The 13,724-nt window shown below is 48.0% G+C and overlaps 4 protein-coding genes across 4 annotated transcripts; 2 read left to right on the top strand and 2 right to left on the bottom strand.

Annotated features, from left to right (window-relative positions):
* Nucleotides 1–1,443: 1,443 nt before the first annotated feature.
* SERLADRAFT_454081 (uncharacterized protein) lies at nt 1,444–5,201 on the top strand (the record flags this gene model as incomplete). Its single annotated transcript, XM_007324448.1, has 7 exons — nt 1,444–1,523; nt 1,654–2,064; nt 2,122–2,746; nt 2,851–3,010; nt 3,103–3,410; nt 3,470–3,641; nt 3,705–5,201. 7 exons carry the CDS (start codon nt 1,444–1,446, stop codon nt 3,743–3,745), a joined length of 1,797 nt encoding a protein of 598 aa, XP_007324510.1.
* Nucleotides 5,202–7,161: 1,960 nt separating this feature from the next.
* SERLADRAFT_403615 (uncharacterized protein) lies at nt 7,162–7,653 on the bottom strand (the record flags this gene model as incomplete). The annotated part of the gene is made up of 2 exons (XM_007324447.1): nt 7,162–7,334; nt 7,406–7,653. Coding segments are annotated over 2 exons (230 nt in total), but the record flags the coding sequence as incomplete, so codon positions are not given.
* A 529-nt stretch (nt 7,654–8,182) lies between these two features.
* On the bottom strand, nt 8,183–10,993 carry SERLADRAFT_491363 (glycoside hydrolase family 3 protein; the record flags this gene model as incomplete). Its single annotated transcript, XM_007324487.1, has 7 exons — nt 8,183–9,034; nt 9,086–9,632; nt 9,690–9,883; nt 9,943–9,962; nt 10,020–10,120; nt 10,177–10,670; nt 10,739–10,993. 7 exons carry the CDS (start codon nt 10,991–10,993, stop codon nt 8,345–8,347), a joined length of 2,301 nt encoding a protein of 766 aa, XP_007324549.1.
* A 1,081-nt stretch (nt 10,994–12,074) lies between these two features.
* Nucleotides 12,075–13,717, top strand: SERLADRAFT_443823 (uncharacterized protein; the record flags this gene model as incomplete). The annotated part of the gene is made up of 3 exons (XM_007324446.1): nt 12,075–12,266; nt 12,320–13,300; nt 13,349–13,717. Coding segments are annotated over 3 exons (1,542 nt in total), but the record flags the coding sequence as incomplete, so codon positions are not given.
* Between the last annotated feature and the right edge of the window lie 7 nt (nt 13,718–13,724).

The raw sequence follows: 13,724 nt of genomic DNA, 5'->3' as shown, positions 1-13,724 counted from the left end.
AAACCTGGCTGTGACTTGCTTACCAGTACCACTGTAATGGCCGTGTACCACAGTGTGAATTGTCCATTATAATTAGCTCGGAAGACTCCGAGTGGAACGACAACAAGAGGTTCACATCACATCGGATCAGAGACCACTACTCTAGGGAGTAATAGGAAGAAGTCGATAGACACGAACGGCATTCAAGCTTCAGGCCTGAGGCTTGAGGCACGCTAGGAAGGAGTTGGAGGTCCACATTCAATAATAAATAATGAATTTAGACAGTGGTGCTTATGTAAATATTGCGAATATTGCTCAAAGTCTTGAGTTCAAGTTATAACTTGAACCACACCATGACAATCAACTGCTCGCCCAGTATTGGAACACTGTCAGTGATAAAGCTACAGAACTGGGGGCTTATCGCAGACCTCACAGACTTCACTCCTTGAGTTTAGTGGTACGATCTGGGGTGGGAAGTTGGTGCTGAGGCGACTGCACTGGCACCAAGCTTCAATGTTTTATTCTGGAAAGGTTTTCGCCCGCTTGTTGGCCCAGCCTGGGTCCTCCTGAAACAGCGCGGAACGTTGCGGGCATCCTCGTCTTCTTCCGGGAACCACCGGCAATAATCTTCGAGTTAGGTCGTACTACGGTTTGAGGCCGTTAGAATTACGCGATATTCGGGGTCATACGACGAGTCCGGACATGTCGCTGGCGCTGCAGAAAGACATGCCAGTTTGTCTTTAGAGCTTTCAGTTCTAGGCTATTTGCGTCTGACCAATACTGTCAGCGCCCCGATCACCAAGAATAGTCTTTGCCCACGGTCGTTCGGTCAAGCTGCCATTATAAGAATGCGATTCCTGTGTATCCTCGAGGCTTCCTAAAAAGACATATCCTTCGTTGCTCGGTCTCGGAGGCGATGAAGCCCGTCACGAAAGAAGACTGGAACGAGGACCACCGATCAATCGACTCGGAGTCAGCCAGCCAATGCAACTTAACCCTCAGTGCGATCCTCCGGCTCCGTCCTTGCATGCCCTGCACTTTCGGAAGGTCTTCATGTTCAACCCATACCAGTACGAGACAGGAAACTATCACGGGAATCAAATCTTTCTAGACAAAGCCTGCCCACCTCACGACAGGAGCGGCTTTGTAATGCGTTCATGACTTTGCTGAGAAATGTCAACTTTGTAAAGACCTGGCGTCATTCATCGTCAACAACTCTTTGTAGTGCGATCACAAAGGCTTCCGCGTCACTTTGGCGCTTCAGACGCTAGGCATTTCATCTCGCTCGAGTCTTCATTCCTATTCTATCCGTACAGTCGTTAACTTTATCGTTCACCGTCCGGGCTTCTAACCCGGCCATGAACATGTTAATAGCTACTTGGCATATAAGACTCTCGACATGACAGCTCTTGTTACGCTCAGTTCTTCCTCGAGTTATCATTTTTCTGTATATACCTCATCGTTATGATTCCCAGTCTCTCATCAAATCCATCTGACCTTTCCTCCAACTCCCTTCAGCGAGGAAGAGCTTGCTTAGCTTGCAGGTACGCACTACCACACCACTGTCCAATTACTTCCAAACTTAACCCGCGTTTCGATCTACAGGAGAAGGAAAATGGTAAGCCCAGCTACAGCCTCATTATACAATCATTGTAATATCCCGATTTCGTAGAGATGTGATGGTGCTCGTCCTACATGTGGTCAATGTATTCGTGGTGATAGAATCGATGACTGCGAGTACACGGACGGACAGACGCGTTCTAGGACTCAGATGCTTGAAGATGACGTGGCTCGTCTGCAAGCCCGGATCCATGAGCTCGAACATCCAGATGAAGCACAGGCCCCTATAGTACTGCACAATCCGTACCAGCAAGGTTCTGGCTCGCCAGTTGGGGCCATATCAGCTAGTTCTACCTCTTCGGCTTCAAGTCCAGTGACGAGTGAGCCCCAAGTACTCTCATTGGTTTATTTCATGCTCATGTATGCCAAAGCGCCTAGTATCCACAGTAGAGCAAGTAGCGACTCGAACGTCGCGACTTCATGGTGGAATGTAGAAGAACCTCCCACTCACATAGTCCAAGCTCTGTAAGCCCATTTCATACTTCCAATCAAGGATCATGCACTCACTACCTACACCACCAGAATGGACAACTTCATTCCACATGCTTCGGAGCTTGGGTTTTTCCTTAATATCTCTCGCTTTCGTGACTCTTTACTATCTCCTGCTTCATTCGACTATCTTCACAGGCCTTCTCCAACCCTATTAAACGTTCTTTTTCTCTGGAACGCTCACCTTTGCCAGTCAGATGCCTTTGTCGCCCTCGAACCAACATTCCTTTCACGCACCCTCAAACACCTCGCGATTGCGTTGTCCAACATACAATCACACCAACTCCTTCACATCATTCAAGCTGAACTATTGCTCAGCTACTACTTCCTACGCAAGGACCGCTTCCTGGAGGGCAGATACCACTGCAGTGCTGCTGCCTCACTCGTCCTCAGTTTCAACCTTCACAAAATCAGGAGCGTACACAGCCAATCTGTCCCTGAAACGCTCTTTAGTATCCGTGGAAATGACGAAGCTGAGCTGCCTCTCCCGAGTGACACTATTGAGGAAGGGGAGCGTATCAACGCGTTTTGGTCCGTTTTGGTTCTCGACAAATGCTGGGCAGTAACTTTTGGAGTGCCTTCGAACCTGTCTACGAACCCGCTTCCAGGTATCCGGGTCGATACTCCATGGCCCATGGACATGTATGCTTACGAATCGGTCAGTTTATCCTCCTGTTCTCTCTACATTATCATTATTGCTTGTGCTGATACTTTACTTTTTACTGTTCTCTGGCATTTTTGGTCTCATTTTCGTGGACTCAGGGTCAACTGGTTCCTACTGTTCAGGGTAATGATACAATCCAAAACTTCCTGAGCAGTTCACCTGATAACGCTGATCAGGGACGCTCCTTGCTTGCTCTCCAATGCAAAGCTGTGCTGCTACTCGAAAAAGCGACTGGACTGGCTGAGCAGTATAACGCAGGTGCGAAACATTTATCTTACAATCCGATCGCTTTCACTAGGTGAACTAACTAATATGTTCGCATTCTCTTTTCCTATTTTTGCTGCGAACAGACCCAAGGTTAGGTGATTCTTCTGATTACCGTACGCAGTTTTGCGCTTTAGATGAATTCATCGATACTTTCCAAAAGTCGCTCCCTCGTCCGGCCCAGTTTGACAGTGCGACTCGGACACAGGCTGTCATTAAGATGTTGCTGATGGTGCATGTGATCGCGCTTACCGCTACAGTACAGCTCCACCACATTCTCATGTCCCGCAATACTGCATCGAACCAGAAGAGCATAAGCAGCGCTGTTGCGATTGTCAATATTGTCGATGTTGTTAAGGTGAAGGACCTGGGGTATCTTAACCCCTTGCTAGTGGTCAGTTCGCTTTTTCCTTTCCTTTCTTTATGTTCAGTTTTGTTGACGGCGTGTGGTAGAACTTGCTAGCTGCCATTGTGCATATAATTGGTAGTGAGGTCTCGAGACTACGTAGCCTTCGAGCGAACTTGGCTACAGGCCCCGCTGGACGTGGGGAGGAAAGTTTGGTGGATGCTTTAAGAAGGCTGGTTGGTGCGCTGATTGGCGCTACTGGTGTATGTCCTTCGCACTGTACGCCCATTTTATTGCTCGGTTTGACAAGTCCCTGACGATTTTGATCCCATGATTTATTAGTGTTTCAGCGGAAATTTGAGGGACTTCCTCTGCTCGAATGAACAAGTTAATTGCTTGACTGAATTTTTCTTCTTCTCTTTTGGATGCAATATTATTGTGTTGTGTTCGATAGAAGCGAACTGGCTGTTCGCTACTCACATCGTATGCCTTCCATTATATCTTTGAGATAGTTGTAATTTAGAGCAAATAATATATACAATATAATATATAGAAGCGAATGTGGAAAACTCAAAAGACAAATGGCGGACAACCACTATTATTAATATTTACGTGTCGTAATCTTGCCTTTCATCTTTGCCAACCACCTCTTACCAGACGAATTTGCGCTTGGCTTCTTTGCTGCTGACTGGCTTGTTGTTTCCTCGGATGTAGTGTCCTCTTCATCTGTCTCGTCCCTTTCTCTAACGGACTCATCATCGCTGCCAACTCTTTGGTTACGCTTGTCTTTGATGTTTCCATCAGTATCACTGCTATCTTCTTCCTCTTCGTAATCATCTTCATCTTCGTCCCTTTCCTCTGCATCCTCCTCGTCTGCGTCCTCTTCATCCTCTGATCTGTTACGAGCTGCTCTCACTACGTGTCTGCTTGTAGCTTGCTCGTCGTCGTCGTCGGTATCCTGGGGTTCTTCAACCGACGAGTCATCCTCATCCTCATCCACCTTATTCTTTCCATTCTGATCATGATTACCATCTTGTTTGCTGTTCTTTTTCATGATCTTGTTTGTCATCTTCGCTAACCAGGCCCTTTTGCCGGAAGATCTAGTCTCCCTCGAGCTCATGTTCATGTTCGGTTGCTTTCTCTTGTCAGATATAACCCTGCCATCATCGTCGCTACTGTCCTCCTCTGAATCGCGCCTGGCCTCTCTCCTCGTATACTTATCCCTGGGATTCCTGTCAGAATTACTAAGATCGCTGTCTTCATCCTCGTCCTCTTCTTCGCTTCCCTTATTACTTTCTGTGTATCTGTCCCCTTTAGCGCTTCTGCCTATCCTGTCAACCCCGTGTTTACCATTACTTCTCTGCAGATCCTCGTGCTGTTCGTCCTCAATGTCATCAGATTCAGTATCTGTTTCCACCCTGGTCTTCGCGTTTACTCTGGCATTTTTACTAGCACCACCCAAGTCGGAGTCTTGAGCCCTTTCACCTGAGCCTCTGTCGTCGTCACTGACATCTGTGACGTCATCAGCACCGTGAGTGTCCTGTGCCTCTTCAGCTGAGCTTTCGTCATCGTTTCTTCTGTCTCTAACACGTGCGTTCGCTCTGCTCGATTCTCGGTTGTCCACTGATTCGTCGTCGGCTGCCTCTTCATCCAAGCCACTCTCTTCCCCCTCTTCCCCATCTTCTGATGCCTTGGTCCTAAACTTACACTCGGCACAATTGCACATTCTCTCGCGACTTTCCTCCCTTCCTCGCCCTCCACCGTCACCATCGGAACTCTCGTCTTCCTCCTCTTTTTCAACATCGCCCTCTTCTTTCTCAGAATACTCATCGCTATCTTCACTTTGCACTACCTCGGCTTCCGCTCCATTCTCGCCGTGCTCGCCTTCGTCTTCTGCATCATACTCTTTGATCTCCTCGTCTTCCGTATCAAATCCACTATCTGTCGTATTGTCGTTATCATCAACTGAGTCCAAGGTTTGCGAATCCCCCACTCGATGTTCAAGTAACCACCTTGTGGCCTCCCGTGTGTCATCGTGTTGAACCTCGCCGCCCAAGTACCGCATAAACACATCACGGTCTACAAACCTGGTCACATTCAAATCAGCCAAAATTATATTCGCGTCAAACAACAAATGAAGGGAAATAAAAGAACATCACCCGGGAAATGGTGCAAACTTACACATTGACATAATTAACCAACCAATCACCTCCCCCATCCACCTCGGACCTCGCAGCCGCCACAGAAGAAGAAGATAACAGCACGTTTGCAGGTGCATTCGCAAAAGCTGGTACGAGTTGTATGCTCCTTGCGACCTCGGCATTAGAGAGTGCACTGACGTTTACGAGGATCGCCACCCCGATTTCAGTAAGGGTACGACCAAGTGACTTCTGTTTTGGATCACCAGAGTTCTTTATGAGAAAAACAGATTAATGCCGACAGAAAAAAATGAATTGAACGTTCTGGACACTCACCTCTAGCTTTCCTATAGCAGTAACCATATCCTCAAACAAGAGTCTCAGTGAATCAACCATGCGAAGCCACCCCTGCAACCACTGATTCTGTATATTCTCCAAAAATGCCATTAGTCTCACATCACACAACGTCATCACACGCCTTACACCCTCCTCCTCTGTCAGTGCGCACGTAAGATGGTAGCACCAATTCAGACATGCATACGCCACTGCCGCACTGCCTTCTAGGTCTCCCTCCATATACGCTGTTACGAGCTTTACACAGTCTTCCAGCAATTGCGCATTGAAGTAGGCGGGATTGATGTAGTGATTCTTTGAGCGTTGCTTGTTGACAAGAAAGTCGTATAGCGAGGCATGGAGAGGCTGGATAGCTTCGTCGTCTAAATCCGGAATGGTGAAGATAGACTCTAGGCCTTGGAAAGCATGTGCGATGCTTGCGGGCTCGAGCGCGAGGAGCTGGGCGATATCTTTGATGTTCAAGGGGCGGCGCATCAAGGTGCACGAGGCAACCACCCGTGCAGAGTGTGGAAATTTAGGAGCACCAGAGAAAGTTTGGGCATAGAGAGGGTCGAGACCCGGAGGTGTGCCCATCGCAATGCGCAGCTTGACATGGGGGAGCTGATCACCTGCGCCAACAAAATTGACGAGGGTCGAAGCATATATGAAGGAGCCTTGCGATTTATCTACAAGGATTTTCAAATCACTATAGGATGGCCAAGGGAGCTTGACCCCGCGCATATACCGCCTGTTTTCTTTGTGAATGGCAGAGAAGCGTGATTGGAAGTAGGCAAATATGTCTGCGTCGGCACTGTACTGCTGGAGGTCGAGGACATGGATTTTGGAATGGTCGATGGCGGCGATACTCTGGCGGACGCGGAAGTGGAGACGAGAAGTGAGGAGAAATTTCAGGGAGTAGGGTGGATCGCATTGGGTCTGCGCTAGGACTTGTATGAGCCGCCGGACTGCTTCCTCACCATCACATTCGTCGAGGGCATCGATAATGATAACTATGGGGCCCTCAGCTTGGGAGAGAGAGGAAGGATTGAGAACCAGTTTTCTGTATTGGATGTCGAGACTTTTCGATAGAATGGCAGGGTCCTCAAGGAGAGCACTCTGTATCACACCCTGCGTTGCATGAAAGTTAGTGGAAAGTTGATATGCAAGTGTAGGGAAGAGGTGAGCAATGTCGCTAGACGATTCCCCTCTGCTAAAGAAATAGGTCGCTCCCAACCTCTTGGATGCTGCAAGTTGCTTGGCGATAGTGAGAGCAATCGTCGACTTGCCTGATCCTGCGGGCCCGTAGAGAAGGCATATGTGACGGTGGTCGATGCGTTCTGCCCATTCTTGAATATCATATAGGATATCTCCTCGGGTGCTGTGATGGCAAGTAGGGGCATCCTGGCGCTGGACAGAGTCGTGGGTCGCGGTAGCATCAAAATCAGACCCGAACAAATCAGCAATGCGCACGCTACTAGTAGCTGAAAGAGGGGAACATGCGGTAAGTCACCGAATGATAAGACGGAAATTCTAACGAATGCTTTCGTTCACTCACTGGGATTGAGGATGTAGGTGTTACTGGTTAGATTTCCTTGGACGTCGTTGAACACGCTGCTACTTGCATTTACACCTTCTGCGTTGGCGAAGACTGGCATCTTAGTCTGTGGTTGGGAGATGAGAGATACAAATCACTGAGCAACCGTGAATTTTGAACGGCACAGTAGGACAAGAGAAGACGACTGACTTGGGTCAGGTCATCAGATTACCAGTAGCGAGCAAGCGCCTACGTTGTCATCCCAGTCATCCGATCGCCACTGTTTCCTCGAAAAGGGATGTACTCACCAGGGCAGCGCTGGAAATGGCAAGGTATAACATAAAGTAACGAAAGCTTCAGCAAGAGTTATCCACGAATGGACCGAAGGTCTCATGGTAGTGCCACAGTAACGTTAGGAACACCGCTTTGGTGATCCTTTGTTTTAAATGAGATAGTGGACCAATGGGAACGAGTCGGATGAGGTTGGGATATCTCTACGACTCACGGCGCGTCAACTGCAAGGCTGGCACGAGACCAGGAAGGTCTGCATTCTGAATTGATTCAGCAAACACATCAACATCGGGACCCTTTCATGGTTCATTCACTGGCACTGGTTATGAGGCGTTCGGGGAGGCACGCGCTTGTGCTGTCCAGACTGAATTTTGTCATACTAGTATGCACCCGACCGAGGTGATCAGTGATGTCGCGATTGACTCATTAGAGAACCTGGGGGGATTTCCAGTGTCATGTAAAACGAATGTAACCGCAGCGACGAATAAAAATCAACAGACTTGCTTACGATGCGACTGTAATGCCATACAACAGTAGATTGCGTGAAACTAAAATGTGTTTGCGCCAACCGAATTCTACAAGATCAAGTTTTGGAGGAATCATATCTCGTATAAGAAAAAATCGTTCAAGGTAAGTGAGAAACAATGGCTGGGGATATCATAAAACTATTTCCATGTATACGAAGGTCACGAAGGTGGAGCATCATTATCTTGAGGGAATTCCGTGATCTGAGTAGCACTGCCTGTGAGTTGGAATTGGTATGTGAGAACTCCCAATGTATCCAAAGTAACCTGATAAGTTCCAGGATATAGCCACATGTTACCATAGGTGTCCGCTCTGGCAATAGATCCTAAGGTAACTCCTAATGCCACAGATGCCGTATCTCCGGATGCAATATCATGAAGACGAGCATAAGTGATTAAAGACTTATTCGGGTATGGTGATGGTCCATATGTTCCGTTAACGAATAGCAAAGAAGCAAAATCGGACGTAACATTGCCCGTGTTGGTAACATTGACAGTGAATGTGTCGAAAGGTGCCAGGTCAAGATATGAGTATAGATTTCCCGACTGCACGAGTGTTTGAATGTTATACGTGCTTGATGGTGCTTTGGCCCACTTGTAGCTGAAAGTTGTGTAGTGCAGACCATAGCCAAAGTCGTAGATCGGTGTGCCCGTGTACCATTTATATGTGCGGCCAGGGCTGGTCGCGTTGGGCCGCAAGTCCATGTCTGTCATGGGAATCTCATACACGTAGTCGGCAGGATATTGCGTAACTGGGAGACGGCCAGCGGGTGCTACTTTTCCACTGATAATGTCAAAAAGAGCTGATCCACCACTTTGTCCAGGATATCCAGCCCAAAGAAGAGCATTAACCTATACGGAGACGTTAGCCCGGTAACCACTATGGCCGACATATCAGCTTACAGTGCTATTGGCTTTCAGGGAAGTATCGTCCACTTGTCCTCCTCCAAATTGCACCACAACAAGAGGTTTCCCTACTGCGGCTAGCTCGCCAACCAAGTCCAACTGGTTTCCTGGCCATGTGATGTAGTTTCGGTCATTCCCCTCGCTCTCGACCGTTTCGTCGATGCCCCCTGCGTAGATGACGACATCAGCGCCTTGAGCGGCGGCGATTGCTGCAGCAAACCCGCTGGTATCGTTGGAAGTGATGTTTGTCCCGAACACGTAAGTGACATTATAGCCAGTTGCCACAGCTCCCATTAAGGGGCTAATAAGGTACGGTGCAACACCGTAATAGTTGCCCTGCATCTCGCCTGTCGCATTTCCCCAAGGACCAATGAGCGCGATGTTCTTGATATCACTTGAGAGTGGTAGAGTGCCGTCGTTCTTGAGCAAAACGATGCCCTCTGCGGCGGCTTGGTAAGCTAGTTGCTGGGCCTGTGGGGTGTCTACGTTGTTCCAGTTGTATTGCCGGTAAGGCTGTATATCTGTAGGATCGAAATATCCGAGACTGATAAAGTGACATAAGATCAAATGGATAATTCCTCAGTGGCATGAATGAATTTACCGAACAAGAGACGCATATTGACGGATCAAAGCCTGCCTTAACTCGGTTTCCGTGATCAACGACTGGTTGTAAGCACCAGGCAAATATTCACTGTAGAATGTACCACAGTCGATGTCAGTACCGGCCTTGAGCGCATCCGCGACCGCCTCCTCGGGAGTTTTGGTGTAGTTGTGAGGGTCATATATATTATCGACCTAGATTTAATTTATTTTTATCAGTACAATCCGGCGGAGTAATACATAGATGTACGCACAGCATCACAATCTGAAGTAACTAAAAGAGATGGATGGCGTTTAGTCGGAAAACTATAGCAGAAAACTTGTAGCTCACCCCATCGATCCTCAGCGAAGCCCCAAAAGTCTCGTAAGATAGATTGAAGGAGGTACGTGTTGGCACAAGACGGAATGCCATTGACGGCATTATAACTGCACCTGAAAACGAAGGTGTTGTGTCAGCAAGCGAAAGTATGAAATTAGGGAGTGCTTGCATTGCAGCTCCAACTTTAGCATCTCTGTAGCAACTTTGGAAAGATGGCAAATAATATTCGCTCAGATCCTGTGTTGTAACGATGGCGTCGAACCCATAACGGTAGTTACCGTCCCAGTCTTCCAAGTCGTATGCTGCAAAGTGCTTGCAAGTCGAGATGACTTGATAGTAAGGCTTCGGGTCAAGACCACCCTGTAGCCCCTGCACCAAATTGTAAACGTATTGGGCGAGGTGATAAGGGTCTTCTCCAGGAGTTTCCTGGCCTCGTCCCCATCGAGGATCTTTGAAAGGATTGATGTTCGGCGTCCAGAAATCTAATCCGGCTCGACCATAGTTGTTGAACGACCTTCCTTCCATGCCGACAATAGCCCCGACTGACTTGATCAGCTCGTCATCAAAGGCAGCACCCATGATGATAGGTTGCGGGAATGATGTTGCATAACTGAACTCTCCGGAAGCAGAGAAGTTTACGCCTGGGCTGTCCGCTACTCCGTGCTAGTGAGATAACAAGGCAAGGCTTGCAGTTAGGCGAGGAAGCGGTTTTGGGAGTAGGTCAGACGTACCAAGCCTTCAGACCACCATTGATAAGGAGGAAGACCGAGGCGTGGGACGCCAGGCGAAGTGCTCACGGTGTTATTGATGAGTTCATCAATGGTAAATAAGTCTACGACTGCGGTAGCGCGGGAGATAGGATCCAAGGAAGTATCACAAATCGCATTTTGGGCAAGAGGCCCGTTGGTGCAGTCTGGGAAGCTATAAGCAGAAGCCAAGCCCGCTGTTAGCACTAGGGGAAGAAACCTAGCGCGTGTCGTGAGCATCAGAATTTACCGTGAGATGGACAGAGAAAGATGACAGTATGGATGCTTGACCTTTATACTTCGAGGATGACCTAGGGAGGATCAAATGATCAACAGCGAACTCTCAAATGACCAAGGGCTCGGCCACTGAAGCAGATAGTAATGGGCGGACCGAGGGATAGTCGGAGAATATCTGTAACGTACGGCAATAATGTGTCATCTGGTCAGTCAGGCGATATGGAACAGAAGTACAAAACTGAAGACAATTACATTTATAATCTATCCTGAGAATTTGCAGCGTCTACCACAAAAAAAAAGAAATTGGCTCACTTGTACTGCGACCCAGTTGCTATATCCCATCTGTCATTGTCCACTCGACGGTGGTTGAACTTGCTAGGACCAGAAAACTTTCATCCATCTATGAGAGAAAGCTCAAGCGGGACGCCGAGAAGAAGACAGTGAGTGATACATAAAAGGGACCGCATTCTTTGACCGAGTTCAGAACCTAAGGCCTGAGGGTTGTAATGTTGGATTCTCGGGTATATGGTTTCTAGAGCATAGAGAATGATTATTGATGTCTAGCCGTGTACTGTCTGCACATCAAACCGTGGCTAGATGATACTCGAAGGTTTTGCCTGCCCACCGGGCCAGACCTGATATTCGCACTCACATGACAAGCTAGCAATGGATTCGAATGGGGTCAGTCCCAGCATCCAATTATCACCTCCAAAAATAGTCTGTCCGCAATATGGGATTGCGATCTAGTCAGACACACAAGACATGATGATTCAGAGACATGTCGGTTACAGATGAGTTACAGGGAATTCCTATTGCCTCCCCAATACCCCTTTGAATATTTACAGTAATCCATGAAACATGCATGTTTAGTACTCCTACTAGTCTCCCTTGCTGACCTAAATCAATACAATGATGACAGTCGATCATATCTTGCAAATATGCTCCTGCAGCGGAGACTCACCAGAGTCACTCCATCTGCATTTTCTCACGTGACATTCACGTGATAAATTTGAACCGCGTTGCGCGTTTTGTTCAACGCAATTCGTTGCAAACAACCATCTGACATTATTATTGCTAGCTAAAGATGGACCCTAGCGAGATTGGGAAATATGGAACATTGCGCCTAATGAAAAGGCTCGAGCCAGATACTGTCGTGGCTTCATTTCCCATCGACGACGAAACAGTAACCTTTGGTCGAGATCCCCATTGCAGCGTACGATTGTATTATCCCAAAGTCAGCTCTGTCCATGCAAGGCTGGTGTTTCGAGAACGAAAGGTCTGCATGGGATGTACTCTGCGCTCTTTGATATTGGAACTAACCCTTCAAAGGCATTTGTCGTCATTCTAGGTGCAAACGGTCTCTCTATTGACGGATGCCCGGTTTTCCCTTCTGACGACCCAGATCTACCCACAACAATACCAGTATCTAACAACTCTGAAATAGAGATACACACCAAGCGTTTTATTTTCACCTACCCTCCTAAGGAACTACGTGCCGCCCTTTTTGACAGCCCTGTCAAGAATGGATCTACTACTCCTGGAGCCCAAAGGCGAGCTCTACGTATGTCTATGATTCGAAGCGCGGAAGTCTTCAGTCCCAGACCCAGCAAAGATCCCAACGAAAATCTCAAGATATTACAGAGTCCTCTTAAGGCTCGAGGTCGGTCACCTGTCAAGCACCCGCTACATCAGCAACAGAATCCCGCAAGTCATCGTAACGATATGGACGAAGACGAGATTATTCTGGTTGATGGAAATAACCCGCGCGTGATGGAGGAAGAAAAAGATTTGGTTATTCTCGAATCTGTCGAAATTAACGAACCGATCAATTCATCCAAGCCCGAACCATCATCCAGAAATGTTAACTTTCGCCCCCCCAATAATGCCAGCACGTCCTCTCAACGTCAGCCGCAAACTCCTCGTCGACATGTACAAGGGCGTCCTTCCTTGCACCGCGCAGTGCTCATTCGTTCAGCTCAGAGAGCCATTATGAAGATGGAAACCGAGAAGGAGGAAGAGGAGGAAGAAAAAGAAGTAGAGGAATTCATCGCAGAGAGCATGGAACTGGAAGACAAGCCAAAGTTTAGCGTGCTAGATATCCAGGAACAAGTAGATGGGGAAGGTTTTGACGATGACCTTATGGATGGAGATTACGATGAAGAATCAATTCCACAGCCAGATCACCCGTACGGTGGGTGGAGGAAAAGCCTTGAAGCTGTCAAAGGACTAGCATGGCCATTCCGTTCTTCCTCCGTTCTTCAAGAAGATGACTGTCAGCAGGTAGAAGATTGCGGCTCAGGAGATGAAGAGGTAACATTGCCTGTTCTTATAAAATACCCCATCTAACGTCGTATTTAGGAGCCAGCTCAGGCGGATGAACCTGACTTTACTGACGATGTACAAATACTAGAAGAAGCAGAAGGACAAACGCCTCTACCTGCCTCCACAGCTACGCCAATACGTTTACAACGACGAAACGATTTTTTGACACCCCAACCACGTCATACGCAAGCTCTAGAAGCCACTCGAGGTGCTGGCCGTTACTCTTTTGGTGGTGCGCAGAGAATTCGACTGGAGCCGAAATGGAAGGTCACGGACATCGTTGTGCCTCTTCCAAAGGAAAAAGTGGAAGGAGCGTCGTATCTGAATGATAGCCACTACGGACAAGCCGATGAAAGCTGGGGAAGCAGGAGGTCAGTGGCGGTCTCGAAAACCAGGAGGTATAGGGTGAACA

Source organism: Serpula lacrymans (assembly GCF_000218685.1).
Source record: "Serpula lacrymans var. lacrymans S7.9 unplaced genomic scaffold SERLAscaffold_19, whole genome shotgun sequence".
In the NCBI taxonomy this organism is placed as follows: domain Eukaryota; kingdom Fungi; phylum Basidiomycota; class Agaricomycetes; order Boletales; family Serpulaceae; genus Serpula; species Serpula lacrymans.
The sequence above is the reverse complement of the archived record's forward strand: the minus strand, read 5'-3'. Positions and strand labels throughout refer to the sequence as shown.